This window comes from Marmota monax, unplaced genomic scaffold, assembly GCF_021218885.2.
Source record: "Marmota monax isolate L192 unplaced genomic scaffold, Marmota_monax_Labrador192_F-V1.1 WCK01_AAM20220418_F8-fsc00110, whole genome shotgun sequence".
Lineage (NCBI taxonomy): Eukaryota > Metazoa > Chordata > Mammalia > Rodentia > Sciuridae > Marmota > Marmota monax.
Window position 1 is genome coordinate 955,145 of NW_026694633.1, and position 20,049 is coordinate 975,193.

The window sequence follows — 20,049 nt, forward strand, 5'->3', positions numbered from 1 at the left end:
ATCTATTTACTTTTCAGTATATTTTTTTTTTAAAAATCTATAATTTTGAATTGGCAGGTATTTTTTCACTCCACAATAATGTAAACCAGGGCTGTGTCACTGTATTTATTAAACACACAAAAGAGATGATGGGAATTCATTTTAATCAGACCCTTAAAATCAATGTTTTGGACAGAATGAAAAAAATGGCTTCACATGTAAGTGGGTAATGGTATAGAAATCAAGGAAAGCTTAATTCAAGATATGACTTTATGTTGTTTATTAGCTCTGGGAAGATAGAAACTGTACCTTTGTCATTATGAGGCTCAGTACTTAGGGTAGGTTTGATAGTCAGCACCTGCTATGAAACAAGTCCTGTGTAGCTTTTGGATCCTGAGGCAAGAAGGGTTTTTATTCATTTTCATATTTTCCTCTTTAATCTATTTTTTATTTAAAATTAAATTATATTCATTAAATTACAAATTTAGCAAAGAGGAACTCTGAGGAAAGATAAAAGGAAACTGATGTTTCCTTATTAAAGTAAAATTAAATTAATTTATTAACTGATAAAATTTGTTTTAATTGGTATATAAAAAATTATTCTGCATATTAATGGAGTACCATGTGATGTTTGATACAAAAATAAATTGCATAATGTTTAAATCAAGCTAAACATATCTATTACCTCAAGTGTTTATTATTTCTTTGAAGTAAAAACACCTCAAATTCTTTCTTCTGGTTTCATGAAATATACAGAACACCGTTATTATCTAGAGTCACCTTCCTGTGCAATAACACACCAGAACTCTCCTTCCTGCTGACTGTAATGCAGTACCCGCTGATCACCTTTTCCCCATCCCCTACCGACCTCCAGCTTCTGGTAACCCCATGTTATTTCCCCAGTGCTGGTGGAACAGGGTCCTCCCAGATGACAGGCAAGGGCTCTAGTTACAATCCCAGTTCTGGTAACCATCATTCTGTCATCAGATTCTATGAAATCAACTTAGATTCCATATGAGTGAGGTTATGTAGCACTAGTCTTTCTGTGCCTTGCTTGTTTCACTTAACATTAATGGTCTCCAGTTCTACTTAAGTTGTCAGACATCATTTCTTAAATGCTTTAGGGAAAGTGTCAACATTCTGATGCAATCTATTTGGGGAATCACAAGAAGCACTTTACACATGTCTTCTGGCTTACAGTTGCATCACTTACATGCTGTATAGCCTTAAATAAGTTACTTAATATCTCTGAACCTTACTTTCTTCCTTTGTTTAATGGATACCATAAAATCTTACACTAGGTTTTTTAAGAAATACAGACATTTCTGGCATACAGAAGAGCTGTTTCCCGGATTCACACTGATTTATAAGATAACAACATAAAACTATATCAACAGTGATTACTTACTGGCTGATTTTTGTATAGTTTCATCATAATAAAGTTTAGGTGTTTTTTTCTTATAAATATCTCTTTCCTCATATTTTATGTCTAAATTTATATCTTCTGATAGTTTGACACTGGAAAGAAATAATTCATGATGAAATAAAAAATTAACTACAAGGACAGTTTGTGGCAATAAGTACATATTATACTTCTACCAAAAAAAAAAAAAAAGTCAGTTTCTGTGTACTTAAGTAGTGACATCTATTTACACTAATCAAGCCATACCTTTGAATAAAATACTTGCTAGCCAGGTGATGATATAAAAGAGTGAGAACTACAGGCCAAGAGTCTAGTTAAGCAAGAACTCTGTTCCCATAACAACTGGAAAGTCAGAAAAAAAAATGATGCAGAATGAAAGTTTACAGAAAGACACACACATCCTACAATGAGTAAATTAATTACAAAGGCAACAAGGAACAAGTAGAAGTGATCCATGTCAAGTCCTCCATCTTCACTTAAGGTATCCAAAATGCAAATGTTCAGTATATTTAGAGCTTACCATATGCATCTATTAAAAAAAAACCTTTAGAATAGTTGAATCCACAGAAAAGATTTTTTATCAACAAAATGTAGGGAGAGAGGGAGCTCCTTATTTAGCTGTATGAAAATTCTGTGAGAAAAAAAGAAAATAATCTCAAATACTTAATATTCATTATTATAGATTTCAAACTTAACAGCCATAAGCTGGTGGTTGTCAAAAATCATTATTAATGTCTAAGGAGCACCAGACCTAAAAACACACCCATTTTCCCCAAGCCCCGGAGAGCCATGGGGACCTTTGCCTGCCCGGGTCCTTCTGATTCCCTTCTCTGCATGCTTTGGCTCTTCAAGACTCTCTTTCATCCTCAACTCTGCTTCATATTTTGTAGCTGTAGGACCTTGAGATATGTCTTATATCCTTGACCTTAATTTTCCTTCTATGCAATGAGATTTTGCTGTGGTTTACCTCCTCCTTTAGGAGGTACAATGGATGAAAGATGGTGATGTACCTAATACATAATATTATTCAATAAATGTTAATTGCCCTCCTTCCTTTTCCTCTACTCTATTTTTACTGTATCTCACAAATCCAGCTTAAAATGTCAATACAAGCAAAATTAAATCTATGCACTCTTAACATTAATATCAGACGCTATATATACAGCTTGAAGTAAGAATTTATTGATTTTTTATATGCATAAACAAAATTTTCATTTTAGAATTCTTTTTGAGTTTACAGAAAAGATATGACAATTGTTCAGAGTTCTGGTATACCTCTCACCCAGTGTTCTCTATTGTTAATATCATTTATTTATTGATTTGTAATAAATAATCTCAAATACTTAATATTCATTATTATAGATTTCAAACTTAACAGCCACAGCTGGTAGTTGTCAAAAATCATTATTAATGTCTAGGGAGCACCAGATCTAAATAAATAATACTTACAATTTTCTGGGGGAAGGGTGTATTCTTAACCCAATAACTGCAAGGCCTAACTACATCATAGCCCACCTTTCCAGTGTTCACCAACTTGGTATTGTTACAGATTCCTTATTTATTTATTGGTACAGGTGATTGAACTTAGGAGCACTCAATCACTGAGCCATATCCCCAGCCCTATTTTGTATTTTATTTAAAGACAGGGTCTCACTGAATTGCTCAGTGCCTCACTGTTGCTGAAGATGGCTTTGAACTCGTTATCCTCCTGCTTTAACCTTCTGAGCCATTGGGATTACAGGCTTGAGCCACTGGGCTGGGCCTCTATTGTTAATATCTTACCATTTAACCCAATTAAAAAATCAAATTGGTATATAATGAGTAATCAAATTTCGAATTTTTAAGGGTTTCTACTAGTATTTTCCTAATTTCCATGTTCTGTAATAACAAAAATGTTCTACTTCATTATCTGAATCCTGAGACTTCTCTGGCCTGTGACAGTTTATTGTACTTTTTTTGTGGATCATGATCTTGACAACTGTGAAGAATATGGGTCAGACTTTTGGTATAATACCTCTCAATTTAGGTTTGCCTGACATTTTTCTTAAACTGGTATCATTCATTATTGGGAGGAAGGCCACAGAACGCAAGTGCCCTCATCACATCCAATCCAAGACATGTGCTATCAACCTGACTCCCCACTGCTGATGTCAGCCTTGGTCACCTGGCCAAGACTGTGTTTGCCCATTTTGCAGTAATAACAGCTTACAGCACCCACCTAAATGTTACTTTTTCTCTGGAAGCAACTTAACCAAACACAGCCCACACTTGAGGAGAGGAGTTAAGTTCAGTTTTTAGAGTAGGCAGAGTACCTACATAAGTTATTTGGAATTACAGGTTTTTTTAGGAGGGTTTTGCTGTCCAAAAGCCTTAAGGTAGGTGGGTAATTTTTTTCCCAAATCATGCTGGATTGGCCTCCCTCACAATATGCCATCTCCTATAAATAATAGCATGCTATTTAGCCAATGTCTGTGCTTTGAAAACAGAATGATCATTTTAAGAAAGTAAAGGAATCTGTAACAATAACAAGTTGGTGAATACTGGAAAGGTGGGTTATGATGTAGTTAGGCCTTGCAGTTATTGGGTTAAGAATATACCTTTCCCCCAGAAAATTGTTGATGAAGTACAAAAGGTTTGGGAGGGTGGGCTAGAAGCAGGAAGTTCCCTTTTTTGACTAGTTAACATCAGACCTTGATTTTCCCCAAAGCCCACAGAACTCTCGCCTGCCTTTGGACTATTTGCTTTCTGGCTGACTCATCTGGTGGTGTCTAAATTAAGTATCTTGTTGTAAAAATAAAATATTTTGTCTTAGCCACAGCAGGATAGAAGCAGGCAGGGCATAAAAGAATCTTCTTGGAATTATAACAAATTGCACTACTTACTTAGATGGCTGCCTGTGAAATGTGGTTAGATTGATAAAGCTGCAAGAGAAAGGGAATCTGTCCACAGGACTAGATCAGAAGGCCAACAACAAAGTGCTTTCTTCACATAGACATCGACATGGGGGAGTGGTTACCATGAAAGTGTGTTGGGGACTGAGAAGAGGTGATCGTTCCTAAGAGTAGATGTCATGGAGGAAGATAAAGAAGAAGAAGCATGCTGTGAAAGACTTAAAGAAAGTTCTAGGGCTTTTTGGCAAAAATACCTCATATGTAGGGCCTGTTGTGGGCTCTGGCAACCTTAGCACCAATTCTGTGAGAAGGAAAGACTGTAGCTGATCTCCCTCCTCTCAGCTCTGGCTGCAGAGAGAAGATGATGACAGATTGATGATGACTGTATTGCCCTACTTAGCAATAAAAGGAAAGTGAAAGGACCTTGAGTGGTGGCTTTCACATATTGGGTCCTTGACAAAATACCGGATGACTTGACTGTGACACACCAATTTTTAAGGTTTTTATATGATGCTTGTTGGACAGCAGCACAGAGTGGTGGCAGAGGGCTAATTCAAGCCAGAGTGCCTATGTTTGGATTTGATCTACTCAGAACCAATCACACAGCTTCTCTCTGCTGTGGTTTGCTGAGCTGTGAGATGGGGATGATAATAACAGCAATTGCCTAAGATTATACTGAAAATTAAATGACTTAAACACATGAAGGCCTTAGAACAGTGCCTGGAAATGGTCAGAGCTCTATAGGGACTGGCTACTATTACGTTCAAACAGAATAAGATGATACTTTTCCCTCAAAGCGGGGCATTCCAAGAGCCCCCTATGAGCCAGTTCTAAAACACTTGGGAGATACCATTAAGACAAAAAGTAAGAAGATAAGGCACTCCCCCAAATAATAACTTCCTGCACCTACCTGTAGTTGTAAGCCTTAAATTTCAAAAATTAAGTAGTCTTTCATTTGTCATACCTGAGCATAGGATAATTATTGCCACAGATCGTTGGTAAAAGCAGATAGTCAATCCCTCAGGTGTTTTATTCAAATAAGGTCTAGTTTGAAATGAGATTTGAATGTTACATATTTTTTCTTGAAGTTGTCCATCCATTTTCTAATTCAATTTTTCTCACAATATATGCTGACAAATAATTAGGTTATCAATACCATACAAGTACTTTTAGGTGTCAGTTCTCTTCTAATAACAGTATGGAATTCAGAACGCTATAATTTAACATGGTTAAAACACCTTAATTGTAAGTGTGCCTTAAGCGGTCATGTATCAACTTGCTCAGAAATTTGTGTAATTTCTCCTCTGATTATTTATCCTGGTTCCTAATAATGAATTTATTTCTGTTAAGCAATTTTGTAAACTGTAAACAAGGGGAATGTGTCAAATAATAGAAGGGGAAATAGAAATGATCTTTGTTGGCCTAGAATAAGAATAAAGATCAATGAATGAGAGTTCTATGACAGGATAGGCCTAACTTAACATTAGAATCATTCTGTAACAGAGTGTATGACAGTGAATGAATTTACTACATAGAAATTACTCAAAAAGAGACTGGGTTGTGCTTTTTAAAGATGCCACAAGAGTTAGTCTGGCACACTTCTAATATCCCTTTCAATGTTATTATTAATTTACTGAAATTAATAAACATGAAAAAATAATGTTTACTTTGCAAACAGAGAATCCAATTTAAAACAATGATATCTCACTAGTAGTTTTAAGAAGACAGTAGCATCCAATCTCAATTCCAAGACAGTAAAGCAGCCAAAAATTTCACATTTCTAGACAGCGGTTTTAGTGAATGTTGCAAAGACCTCTAAATCTTGTGATTCAGCACTTCCACTTCCAAGAATTTACTCTAATGATGAATTTCACTGGGTACTCCAAGATAGGCCCACGAAGAAACTTAAAAAAAATGTTTTCCCAGTTAAAATGTGTAAAAGCTATATGATAAGCACTGGGGATATAGCTCAATGGTACAGTGTTTGCCTAGTATATGCAAGAACCTGGGTTCAATCCCAGTACCACAAGCAACAAAAAGAAAGCTACATGAAAAATTTCTAGGAAGTCATTATGATTATTGATATCCATAGATGCTCACATTAATTAATACAGAAATGTGTTCACTATATTTAGTAAATTAGTATATTGCTAAATTAGCATATGCTAAATTAGCATATTGTTTAGTCACTATATTTTTGAATGACAAAACACACTATAAACTATATTAAGTCCCCAATTTCATAATATTAATTTTTTTTATTTTCACAAGAATACTTGGAACAAAGTCTGGAAAGTGAAATGCCTTAGCAATGGTTTTGCTACACTGATTTCCTCTTTTTCTTCTTGCTTGTTAGTAATTCCAAATTTTCCCATAAAGAAAACATGTTATCTTCGCAATATAAAAATATTCTAACTTTATGTTATCTAAATGAATCGACTTATATAAATGTTTCTAGATTAAAATAATTTTGAGTCCAAAAATTAAATATTGCTATAATTTAAGAAGAATTCATGTCTACTATGGTTATTCCTTATTATATATCTCTTCATTTCTTTTTTATTTTTTCATTTTTTAGTCAGAGTATAATTTTTGTAGAATTTAAGGAAGGAGGAAATCTGTATCTCTGAATCAGCTATTAAACTAGCATTAAGACTTCCTTTGGTCTTTTAAATACTACATTCATCTTCATCTCCCAGGATTTAAATGGAAGTATGCTCTTGACCACCTACCTACTTCTATTATAAACTATTATAAGTGGTATGAAAACCAGGTATTTGTGTACAAGCCAGAAGATAATATACACCAATTGTTTTTTCCTGGAAAGATAATCTTAGGCACTAAAATGAGAATATACCTTTAGATCATTTAATTTTTCCTGTATGATAGCTGATTCTTTCATTTTCTCTAGACATTTTCTTTTTCCTTCTCCATCTTTCTTAGCCATGCCCCCAGATGCATATTCACATACACACCAAATATGCTTTTTCTTGTTTAGTCTCTCTAAACTTCCACACACATTTATCTTTCCTTCAAATTTTTGCATATGGACAATAACTGGCATAATATCCTCCTTGAATTTATTAATCGAATTTATTATTATGACTAGGTAAAGGGGCACATTCTTCAGAAAACATTTTCTTAGAAAGAAAATTGTTGATAATCTCTTCAGTATTGGACAGAAAGCTCGAAGGACACTTCATAGCTGACAACTCCACTGGACCATGTTTTCCACATAGGATTCCTGGTAACATTCCTGGGAGAAGTGAGGGATGCACCTGGCAGTTCAATTCTGAAGACACATTTTTAACAATTTTATTTCAATTAGTTTGGTGATTCCTAAATGGCACTACTCCATATGCTCTCATTTCAATCCCTTCATCTGAATTAAATGTAACATGGTTAAAAACAAGCATTTTTAAATACCGTTAGCACTTTTGATGTATTATTTTGTCCTTCAAAAAAGTACAACAGAGAAAATTTTGCGTCATCCCTGCCCCTACCTGGGAATCTCCCACAGCCTACCTAAGCACAACCCAGGTGAGAAGATTGCTCTTCTGTATGCCCATTTATTATAACAGAGAACAAAGCTTGAGGTTAAAAAAAACCTGTGAATTTAAAAACATATCAGCAATAATTTTCATAAAACAAAGTGCTTAAGATGAATAGGTAATGAAATACAATGAGATGGAAATTGAGAGAGTAGTAAAACATTCGAATTCCAATTTTCAAATCTAAGGAACGGCTGATAAAAATTGTTAAAAGCATAACAGGGAATGAAAAATTAGCATATTGTCTGAAATACTCTTAAGCAGGAATCTGTAACATTTGTCTTCCCTTTTTCAGGAGTGTGACATGAGGAGAAATAGTGATGTTGCCCTAGGATGACTTTATTTCCTTATCTGCAAAATTTAGTTGGGTGTGTAGGAAGGGGCATTTTATCTTTCCATTCTCAGCACTCTCTGCTTGTACAGGTTTTGTTATGCTATATTTCTAAATTGGAAATATCCTTTTGCCTGAAAATAAAATGCCACTTGACATTTCAGCAAGCCACAATTCAAGGAAATGGAAGAACAAATATCAAAGTATAATTTAGTATAAGAGGATGTCTAAATAAGATTTTTTTTTCTCTTCTATTTAGCTATCAGCAGAAGTCCAAAATGTCTGAGAGCAAAATTCTTAATTGGGAAATAAAACATTCCTATGTTCCAAAGGGAAGTGCTAGATTCCTTGTATATAAGCCCACTTTGCCAAGAAGATAGCTCCCAAACTGACTTGTGGTACTTAGGCCAGTCAGCACCCTAGGATACAAGAGACACAAACTAGACATTAACAGGGAGGATTGTGTCAGAGAGTTATAGGTATGTGCTGAGGCCCACCCCATGAGAGCAGAGGGACGCTTCTTTGCCTCTTACTTCTAGCCTCCAGTCATGTTGACCAGTCAAAGAACTTGATGTACAGACTCTGGATAACCAAGAGAGGGACATGGTGGATTGGGTTCTCATTCATACCTAAAAAGTCTACAGGTAAAAAGTTGTGGCTCAATTGGGTAAAGAAGGGATATAGTGGGTGGAAGAGTTGACATAGTGAGGATGTAGGAGTTTCCTAGGAGCCAAGCAGAAGTGAACCCAAGAAGAATTATGTACAAAGGGAAAGCCTGGAAGTATGAGGGGGTTAAAATTAAAAATAAATAAACTGTGGTGGACACAGGAGAGAGAGAGCCAAAGAGTGCATTCGTTTGGAAATGTGCAATACAGAGGTCCTGAGTGGGACCATCAAAGAACCCTCAACTGGACCCTGGGGTGAGAAGGAGAAGGAAGAGTCAGCTTTGTGCATCTGCCATGCAGGGAGAGCAGCAATGCCAACATTCTCCTTCTCTTTCATCCTCCTTTTATAGCCTCAGTGAATGGGAAACTGTGACCAGTGAACAACAGAGAAAAGACAGTTCTGCGATGGTGTTCCACTTGGTCAAGATTTCTAAAATGACAGTCGCATTGAATTGAAATACGGTGGGAATTTTATAGAAGAACTATCTTCTTGTCAGTTCTGAGTAAGCCCTATTTCTTTTCTTATTTGGAATAAGTAATGAATCAAAAGTACCAAAATATTTTTTGTTTGTCTTCATGTAGTAGGTTCAAATATTTATCCCTACCAGAATTCTGTTTTGTAATTGTATATGTATATTGGGGGGAGTGTCTATTTTTAAACATTTAATATTTCTTTTCTGAATTAATAATTAATAACCTTTCAAAACAGAAAGCATCAGACTCGGACATTTGTACTGGTAAATTCCATAAAGTATTTAAAGAAGAAATGATATCAATTCTATATAACATGTTCCAGAAAATAGAACATTTTGTAACTCATTCCAGAAAGTCAGCATAACTCTCATGCCAAAGTCAGACAAAGATATTTCAATAAAGAAATAATATAGACCATTATAGACCATTCTTTCTCATAAACATAATTACAGAAATCTGCAAAGCAGTATTAGCAATAAACTCCAACCATGTATAAAAATAATTGTCTACCATATCTAAGTGGAATTTATTCAGGCATGCAAAGCTGGTTCTCCATTTGAAAATCAATTTATATAATTCCAGTTGCACAGAAGAAACTAGAATAAATGAAATCATCCTCTCAAAATCAAAATCACATTAAAGGCTTCAGAAGAAAAATCATATGATCAGAAAAAACATTTGACAAAATCCTATACCCATTCATAATAACTATCAGCAAACAGAAAAGAAGGAAACTTCCTCACCTTGATAAAAACCATCTACAAAAAACATTCATCTATCATATGTAATAAAGAGAAACTACATGGTTTCCCCCTAAGACCAAGACCAAGAAGAAAAAAGAACGCTCCTTCTCACCATGCGGACTCAACATCATATTGGAATTCCTAGCTAATGCAATAAAACAAGAAAAGAAAATAAGAGTTATATATGTTGGAAAAAAAGAGATAAAACTGGCTGCACCAGGGCTGGGGATGTGGCTCAAGCGGTAGCGCGCTCGCCTGGCATGCATGCGGCCCGGGTTTGATCCTCAGCACCACATGCAAACAAAGATGTTGTGTTCGCTGAAAACTGAAAAATAAATATTAATAAAACTCTCTCTCTCTCTCTCTCTCTCTCTCTCTTTAAAAAAAAAAAAAAAAAAAACTGGCTGCACCAATTTGCAGTCCCACCAGCAATGTATGAGTATACCTTTTCCCCCACATCTTCGCCAACAATTATTGTTGTTTGTCTTCATAATAGCTGCCAGTCTGACTGGAGTGAGATGATATCTTAGAGTAGTTTGGATTTGCTTTTCTCTGATTGCTAGAGATGATGAACATTTTTCCATATATTTGTTGATTGATTGTATATCCTCTTCTGAGAAGTCTCTGTTAAGGTTTTTGGCCCATCTATTGATTGGATTATTTGGTTTTTTTGGTGCTTGGCTTTTTGAGTTTTTTATATACCCTAGATATTAGTGTTCTATCTGATGTGTGAGGGGTAAATATTTGTTCCCAAGATATAGGCTCTCTATTGATCTCACTGATTTTTTTTTTCTGACAAGAAGCTTTTTAGTTTGAATCCATCCCATTTATTGATTAATTAAAACCAAGAATTAATTTATTGATTAATTTATTGATTAATTAAAACCAATTCTTGGTTTTAATTCTTGCACTATAGGAGTCTTATTAAGGAAGTTGGGGCCTAATCCCACATGATGAAGATTAGAGTCTACTTTTTCTTCTATTCAATGCAGAGTCTCTGGCTTAATTCCTAGTTCCTTGATCCACTTTGAGTTGAGTTTTATTCATGGTGTGAGATATGGAGATTCCTTGGAAAACTGAGAATGGAGCCACCATTCAACCCAGCTATCCCTCTCCTCGGTCTATACCCAAAGAACAGCATACTACAGGTACACACCCACATCAATGTTTATAACAGCACAATGGACAATAGCTAAACTGTGGAACCAAGCTAGATGCCCTTCAGAAGATGAATGGTTAAAAAAACATGTGGCATATATACACAATGGAATATTACTCAGCAGTAAAAGAGAATAAAATCGTAGCATTTGCAGGTAAATGATTAACGTTGGAGAATATAATGCTAAGTGAATTTAGCCAATCCCAAAAAACAAATGCCGAATGTTTTCTTTAATATAAGGTGACTGACTCATAGTTGGGTAGGGAGGGGGAGCATGGGAGGAACAGATGAACTCTAGATAGGGCAGAGAGGTGGGAGGGGAAGTGAGGGGGCAGAGGGCTAGCAAAGATTGTGGAACGTGATGGACATCATTATCCAAAGTACATGTATGAAGACACGAATTGGTGTGAACATACTTTATATACAACCAGAGATATGAAAATTTGTGCTCTATATATGTAATAAGAATTGTAATGCATTCCACTGTCATTTATTTTTTCAAAAATCAATTTTAAAAAGATATAAAACTATCTTTTCTTGAACATGGCATAATTGGGCTGAGGATGTGGCTCAATAGTTAAGCACTCCTGGGTTCAATCCCCAGTAACCAAAAACAAACAAACAAACAAACAAAAGAAAAGAAAAATGGCATAATTGTCTACATGGGAAATCCCAAAAAGTAAAAAAAAAAAAAAAAAAAAAAAACCTATTGGAACTCATAATCTAGCAAGGATTTAGGAAACAGAGTTAACATACACAAAAAATAAATTTCTTTCTTAAATACTAGCCATAAACAATTAAAACTTGACATTTAAAACAGATCATTTGCATTAGCACCAAAATTGAAATATTTAGTTACAATACATATAAGACACATACAATAACATCTATGTTAGGAAAATTACAAAACTTTAATGAACAAAATCAAAGAACACTTGCATAAATGTAGAGATATACATGAGAAGAAAGATTTAATATTGTCATTTTCCCCACCTGATTTATAGATTCAACATAATCTTAATGGTAATTCTAGAAAATTACTTTGAGCTATCAACAAATTGTCTAAACTTTATATGAAAACATAAAAGACCCAGAATAGGAAGATAAATATTAAAGAACAAAGTAGGAGGATTAACAAATACCCACTTCACTTCAAGACTTACTGTAAACGTACAATAATCAGAACAGTGTAGTATTTTTGAAAAACTAGATTAATGTAACAGAATAGAGAGCCCCAAAATATGTAACTACAGTGAACTGATTATTAATAATTGTGTTACTCATAATTGCTAAAATGTAGAAGCAATTAAGATGCCTGTCAATAGTAAATCAATAAACAAATTATGGAACATCCATATGATTAAACTTTATTCAGTGATAAAAGGAAATAAACTATTGTATTGAGTTATGAGGGAATTTTGAGAAGTCATAAATGCATATTACTAAGTAAAAGAAGTTGACCTAAAAATGCTACATACTATGACTCCAACTATATAACACTTTGAAATAGGTAAAGAAGATAATGAAATATCAATGATTGGATGATGTGAGGAGGGATGGGTAAGTGTAACACAAACCATTTTTAAAACTGTACAAAATAAACAGTGAGCCCTGGTGTAAACAATGGATTTTAATGTGCAATATCAGTATTTATTCATCAATTTTAACAAATATACCATTCTAGTACAAGACATTATGTGTGTGTGTGTGTGTGTGCGGGGGGGGGGGTCTATTTCTTAACTTTTTGTTCTTTCTGTGCCATTGTTCTGTAAACCTAAAAAAAATTATAATGCAACATATGCACGTGGTAAGAATTCCAATTGTCTAGAAGAAAACTGAATAAATAAAATCATCCTCTCAGGTTGGAACTGTAGCTCAGTGGCAGAGTGCTTGCCTAGCATGTGTGAGGCACTAGGTTCGATCCTCAGCACCACATAAAAATAAACAAATAAAGACATTCTATCCATTTACAACTACAAAAAATATATTTTTAAATTATCCTCTCAAAATAAGTCAATTGGTTAGTACTGAAGGTGAAATTATGAGAGCATGAGTTAACAAGAATATAGGAAACAAAAAATAATACTGAAGTTGCCTGGCTTTAGGGAGTGAATGGAAGGTAAGAATGGAACCTTGCAGAGCAATGTGAAGAGGAAAAATGTCTGAGCAAGGTAGAAAGGCTAGAAGCTGTAGGGAGGGAGATGTCTAACATTCAGTTAAACTCTTAGAACTTCTTTTATATAAACCCCTGTGCACCTTTACCAAAACCAGGAGTAACACTTAATGTTCTGACAATAGATACACTGATGAGAGACAGAAGGAGAGAGAGAGAGAGCGGGGGCTGGGGGTTAGATATACAGGTAGACGTTGTGTTTGAGAAAAGGGACTAATTTCCACAATTAGGTTGATGATGGAGTAGAAATAAAAAGACTAGAGACACTGAATGTAAATCAAGAGTACACTGAAGCTGGTCTCGTGACAAATGCCTGTAATCCCAGCAGCTCAGGAGGCTGAGACAGGAGGGTAGCAAGTTCAAAGCCAGCCTCAGTAATGGTGAAGCGCTAAGTAACTCAGTGAGACCCTGTCTCTAAACAAAATACAAAATACGGCTGGGGATGTGGTTTAAGTGCTCCTGAGTTCAATCCCTAGGGCCAAAAAAAAAAAAAAAAGTACAATGGAGACAATAACTAACCAGACTTAGCCCTGAGAACATAAACCCTTTCCCATCTACTAATCCCCAAAATTTTAGAGAAATCTGGAGATGGGGTGGTCACTAGACAGCCACAGAGCATGGAACGAACTTTGGGCCAACTTTATCTTTTCTGTTCTCTACTCTAGTTGACATCTGCATAATGCTTAAAATTTCTTACTTGTATGTTGAGTGATCTTTGTTTTTCTTGTTAAGTAGAGAATATTCTGTTGGGTCTTTAGAAAACAAAGGTTTTGCTCTCATACTTTCCTCTTGAGTTTCACTTTCCATTTCTCTTTTAGAAGGAGAAAGACAGTTGTCAATATGCCAATGTTTTGCCTAAAAAACAACAACAAAGAAATCTATCTTATTTTTATAAAATATATTTTCATCAAATATCTTTGTGATTTACTATGTATTATATTACTAATTGATGCCCTGGGAATATGCACAAACAGAAAATGACTTTGACCAGACTCCCATCTATAAGGAGCTTACAATCGTAGGAGGAGGTGAAACATTGTATTAATAAAGGCAGAAAATGAGATGTTATAACAAGGAAACAGAAATTCATTGAAAAGTCAATAATAGACTGAAAAAATTTTATAGCCACTTCCACTTTAAAGTCTTGGATAGCAAACTGTATATTAATTAAGAACAAAAAACAAAACTTTCATTGAAAAATTGCCAGAATTAAATTTTCTTTGCACACTACTTTCTCAAGAACCTCAAAATACAATCTAAGTATTAATTTTTTCCCAGAAAAACATGTGTTACATGATAGTTTTCACATATCAGATTTTGCCAATAATTCTTAATATGCACCCATCTAGCAAAAGTTTCACACTGACAAGTTCTTTCATATTTTAAATACAAGACCAATTTCCTTATCTTGTATCAATTCATATTGTACACACAGGAATGCACCATTGAACACTGCCTATGTGTTAGAAGAGAAGCATTAGGCACTCCAAGGATATTTGACTAGCCTTCAAACTGATCAGTTTGTCTTCAGAATTTGTCTTCAGTAAAGTAAAATGCCTGTAAGGGCAGGGAGATAATGTCAATGTGTGGATTGATCTTCATAGAATAAGTGCATAACAAATAGCAAATTAAATTTGGCGTCTGTATTCAAAAGCAATAGGGAAGAGAAGGGACTACACTCAATTTCAAAGTAAGTGACTCATGTAAAAGAGGCTGTGATGATGTGAAAATAGTCACACTGTGTCCTCCAAGAGTTCATGTGGTAGATGTTTGGTCCCCAGTGTGGCTATATTGAACTAGAGTGTTGAACCTTTAAGAAACAGAGTCTACGATGGGAGGTCTTTAGGTTGTTGGTGGGGGGATGCCTTCGGAAGAGATTAATTCTTGTGGCACGCTGAGACAGCTCTATCAAAAGCAAGCCTACAGTTCCTTATTGTCTTTTCAGCAGGCCTTCCCAGCTCTCTGGCTTCCTATCCCACCTGCCTTGTGACCTCTCCATCTCACAGTGGCTCCTACATCTCTAATGTCATCTTCCCTGAAGTGGTGAAGCCAAGGCCTTTATCAAAACCATGCTGTTTGAACTTTCAACCTCCCAAATTCTGAGCTTAATAAACCACTCTTCTTTGAAAATTACCTAACTCCAGATATGTCATTTTAATAACAGAAAGCAGACTAATACAGGGGCCATAATAACTCTCGGGGAGTGACATATGCTCTTTTTCAAGAGAAGAAATCTTTTATCTTTACATGACATTGCTTAATGTTTAATTCAAATTGCAAGCACTAAGTGAGCAGGCATAGCCAAAGTCCCTGGCCATAAAATCAATCTGATGAGGAGAGGAACCTGTAGATAAACTCTGCCCAGCACAAACAGCAGTTAGTACTTACAGAAGGGCACTAAAGAATTGCAGGCATCATCTAATTACTTCTTATCCCATCATCATCTGCCAGCTTCCTGGGATAAATGTGTATTCAAGGATAAATCATCATCACCCTGTTTCTTCAGCTCTAGAAATAGCCATGCCATAGCACTTACTTTTAAAAATCTAACTTGAAAACTAGCCAAAGATCAATAGCTATGTCACAAAAGCAATTCAAAGTTATTTTTTAAAAATCTTTTTTCATGAAGTATACGAAATCGCATTGCAATAAATTTTAAATCCTTTAATCAGATTGCGTGTGATTGGGAGATTAAGTCAAGGTAGGAAATCAAAATACATTACTGCTTATCCTGTTTTCATTACTACTAGACCCGTATTAATTCAACTGAAAGACAAATGCTACACTCAAGTGTGGGCAGGAGTCAGTCGCTACATTGTACAGATCGAATTTGTTCAGGAAGAATTATTCTGATCCTATTATTTTTACTCATTGAGCCCCTTCTCCTTATCTATGTACTTGGGTTTGCCTTCCATAATGTTTTCTTTCTGTAAAGGATATCTCTTCTTATTCATCATGAGCCAGACATTCACTGTTGCTATTTTCCAGTACCTGTTCATTCATACCCTCCTCTCCCCTTCCTTCCTTCTCCTCCCCTTCTCTGCCCCCTCTTCCCTTCTCTTCTTTTTCCACCTGACTCTTCCCTTGACGACCTTCTCTTTCCTTCCTTTCTCCTTCCTCTCCCCTCCCCTCTTTCCTGTACCCCTTGAAACTAGCAGTACCCATATTCAAGGCAGTTTGACAAAAGTGAATCGTTCTTTAAAATAAAATCAATACAAGTCTCAAGCAGAAGGGACAAGAAAGCCCAGAGTCCTCAGCTTTGTCAGCCTCATGGTTCCAAAATGATGCAGCTCTTGTGGCTCTACTCCTGTCAATTGGAAGGGGGGAAAGGCACTATTTATAATTTATAAAGGATTCTGGGGGATGAAGTTCTTCATATTAAAAAAAAAAAAGCAAGCAAACAAAAACCTAATGATCTGATGAGGAGTTACCAGTATACAATCAGTAACAGTACTTAGGACTTCAGGAAGGGCACTGAAGATTCCACTCAACTAATTTCCTTTTGTCCCACAATCCCAGTTTCCTGGGATAAATGTGTATCATGGATAAACCATCCTCACCCATGTTATGAAATACCAATGACATAAAAATGAATAGTTTAACTAGGACACATTTCTTAATTAAATTAAAATTTAGGAACAGATTGCATTTGCTAGGCACAGTTTATATGTTACCCTTACCTAGGCATGGTCTTATTTTTTGTTTCAACCCATCTAAGGGATGGATACACCAGACCTCACCCACTTGGTGACACTTCATTTCTTGACCTGTCATTCAAACTCCCCCTCGTCTTTCCAGAGCCCTGTGGCTGTCTGCCAGCATCAGCATTACATGGACTTTTTCAATTGCCAGAAGCAGGCTTCCGACTTCTCTCCTACGCAGATTAACAGTCATGTCCCACTCATCTCATCCACCACACACCTACCCACACACCCTTTGAGCTTCCACTCAGCTGCTGTTTTTCCTGATTGAGAAAAGTCTAGCACTTGCCTTATTTATAGAGTAGAAGACACTGATACAGCTCACAAGTGTTACATGGAGACTCCCACACTGCTCAGCCAAACACAGGTCCACCTCCCTAGACTATTTTCTGATTTACCATAATGTTCTATGTCCCAAAGGGTTGCAGAGAATTCTTTCAGCTCAGATTGACATTAGCAAACTGACTTCACCAATACAGAAACATCAAAGCTTTTCTTCCAACACTAAGAGAATCAGGTACTCCCACAGCATGATATTGGCACATGAGGCCACTGAAAAGAACCAAATTAGGTGGCCGAACAGAACAGGGTTTCAGCTTAAACTCACTCCAACATGTTTGAACAGTACTGGTTAAAACCAGCCAGATATATTATGTTCCCACAGTACAAAGGGAACAGGAACAGAGCCCCCATGAAAACAAGAACAAAAAAAGTGAAACAATGAATATTCCCTTTCTTCCTCACCTCCCACTTCTGTTTTATTTCAGTCAGGAACAAGTCAGACCTTAATTTCATGGAATGAAAGGGTTAAAAGCATGTGCTCTAAAGTGAGCCAGCATGGGTAAAAGGGCAAAAGTCGGCCATCATGAGCTTCTTTGAGCTGAGAATTCACTCAAACTCTCTGTGACTCTGTTTTGTTATCCATATAGTAGAAATAATGGAGCCTCTACCCTCATGGAGTAGACCATTGTGAAAATTGAAAGAGATAATTCATGTAAAGATCTTAGATATTCTGAGTACACACAAAATACCCAGTAAATATTAACTATTACATTTGAAAAAATAAACCAGGAAATGAATAGGGAGATTTGTCTTTTTTCCAAAATGTTACATATCTGATTATTACCTTTATTATTATTTGATAGCCAGAATCACCTGCCTAATGATAATGTTAATTTTATCCATATTTTATATATATTAATTTTTTTTAGTTGTTGGTGACCTTTATTTCATTTGCTTATTTATATATGGTGCTGGGAATCGAACGCAGTGCCTCAGATGTGCGAGGCGAGCTCTCTACCACTGAGCTACAACTCCAGCCCCATATTATATTTTTACTAAATCTTGAACATGAATTTATTTATTTTAGAAAAGAAAAATTTCTCAGAAATCCTAAAATATTTTGAGTCGTACTAAACATGTCTTTAAATATGTCTTTCTGTGTCTCTAGTGTCCTCCATTTGGTGGAACTACTGCATCTAATGGTAGACAGGATAAGAGATGCCTGGAACTAGAGCTTCAGAAATATTAGGTCAGTTCTTTCAAGACTGGTAAGCTTCAAATGGAAATCAGCCCAAGTTCATACTGAATGCCAAGTAAATACTCCAATAAGAAAGGAACAGTATTTCTACCTGACCAAAGATCCAAACAGGAGCATTGCAGATTCCAGTCACACAAATGCTGCAGTCTGCAGAGGAGGAGACAATCAGTAGATGGCCACCTCGCTCACAAACCTCCAAGGAAGTTATCCGGTCCTCGTGAGGTTGGAATGATCTTATTAGCGTTGGGGGTTGTGTGACTTTGTTCTCACTGGAATTAAGACAGTAGTCCTGAAAAAAACAAATTTCAGAACTTTAAAAATCCAAATATTAGCTCAAAATGGCATAGCACTTGTTCTAAAGCCTGATACAAAAATGAAAAATGTATATTTGATAATAACCATCTGTGATCCAAATGCAAAAGAGAGTTCATGATAACAGAGGGTAGAAAAATGGCATTAACATTAAAAATAAAGCAGCTTCTCACTAACTTGATTGACTTGGGAAGTAGAAAGAAGAGAGGGAAGAGAATGGAAAGAAAATGATGAATAGTAATTTGATAGAGAGGAACTTTACTTTGTATTGTTAATCACATATTATATAATATTATAATGTTATTCAAAAACTGAACATGTAATCAGTGATTAAAAAAAGAAAAACCAAACTAGCTCTTGATGGCAATAATATTAGTTGAAGTTCCAGTACTTCTAAATTACATTTATAATCTCATTCCAAATAAAGTATCACCCAATTATTACATTTAAATGATGCTGCAGTACGTTGCTGACAAAATTGCATTACTAAATTGGGTGTTTGACTTGACTATATATTAACAGCTTTCCAATACTGAGAAAAATCTGGCTTTCCCAATTACTTGTTTAAAAGAAGTCTCTGCTCAATGTACATGCTTTCTTTAAAATACTCAAAACTGAGTATTTCTTCCTTTAAGAAACAGACAAGACCCAATCCATATGATTGAATATAATTTTATTAAATTTTTGTTTTCTGCAACTAGAGGCAATCAAAAACATTAAAAACAATGGGAAACTAATTTCAATTTACCTCTATATTCCAGATTTTCAAACATCCATCAAGATCTCCTGTGGTAAGGTATCGGTTCAATTTATCAATAGACATAATAATGGATCCGGCTCCTCTGTGGGCCAAAAACTCAGCCAGAAGTTGTTTCTTAAACGTATTCCAGAATCTGACATAACCAGACCCACCACATGATATCAGGTTAGCTCCTCCTTAAAAGAAATGGAAAACCTAATAACGAAACTGGAACTACAAATACCAGAAAATAACTTCCTCAAGTGGCTTTCCCTGTGTCAAGAAAGCATGTGGCATTAGAGAGGTGATAGCACTCAGAACAATTTCCAGTTCCACTTTGATGCTCTAGAATACAGAATGGAAATAAA

General features: G+C 35.5%; 1 protein-coding gene across 5 annotated transcripts in view; it reads right to left on the reverse strand.

Moving 5' to 3' along the window:
• The window catches only part of Wdr49 (WD repeat domain 49), a 142,164-nt gene that overhangs the window by 19,623 nt on the left and 102,492 nt on the right, over positions 1-20,049 (reverse strand). For 4 of the 5 annotated variants that reach the window (XM_046422887.2, XM_046422886.2, XM_046422885.2 and 1 more), the window contains 4 exons: positions 19,691-19,878; positions 18,722-18,919; positions 14,087-14,244; positions 1,388-1,497 (listed from right to left, as the gene is read on the reverse strand). In XM_046422887.2, the coding sequence (XP_046278843.1) occupies positions 1,388-1,497; positions 14,087-14,244; positions 18,722-18,919; positions 19,691-19,878 (654 nt within the window). The remainder of the gene's footprint in view (positions 1-1,387; positions 1,498-14,086; positions 14,245-18,721; positions 18,920-19,690; positions 19,879-20,049) is intronic. The other variant, XM_058572248.1, reaches the window with a different exon arrangement.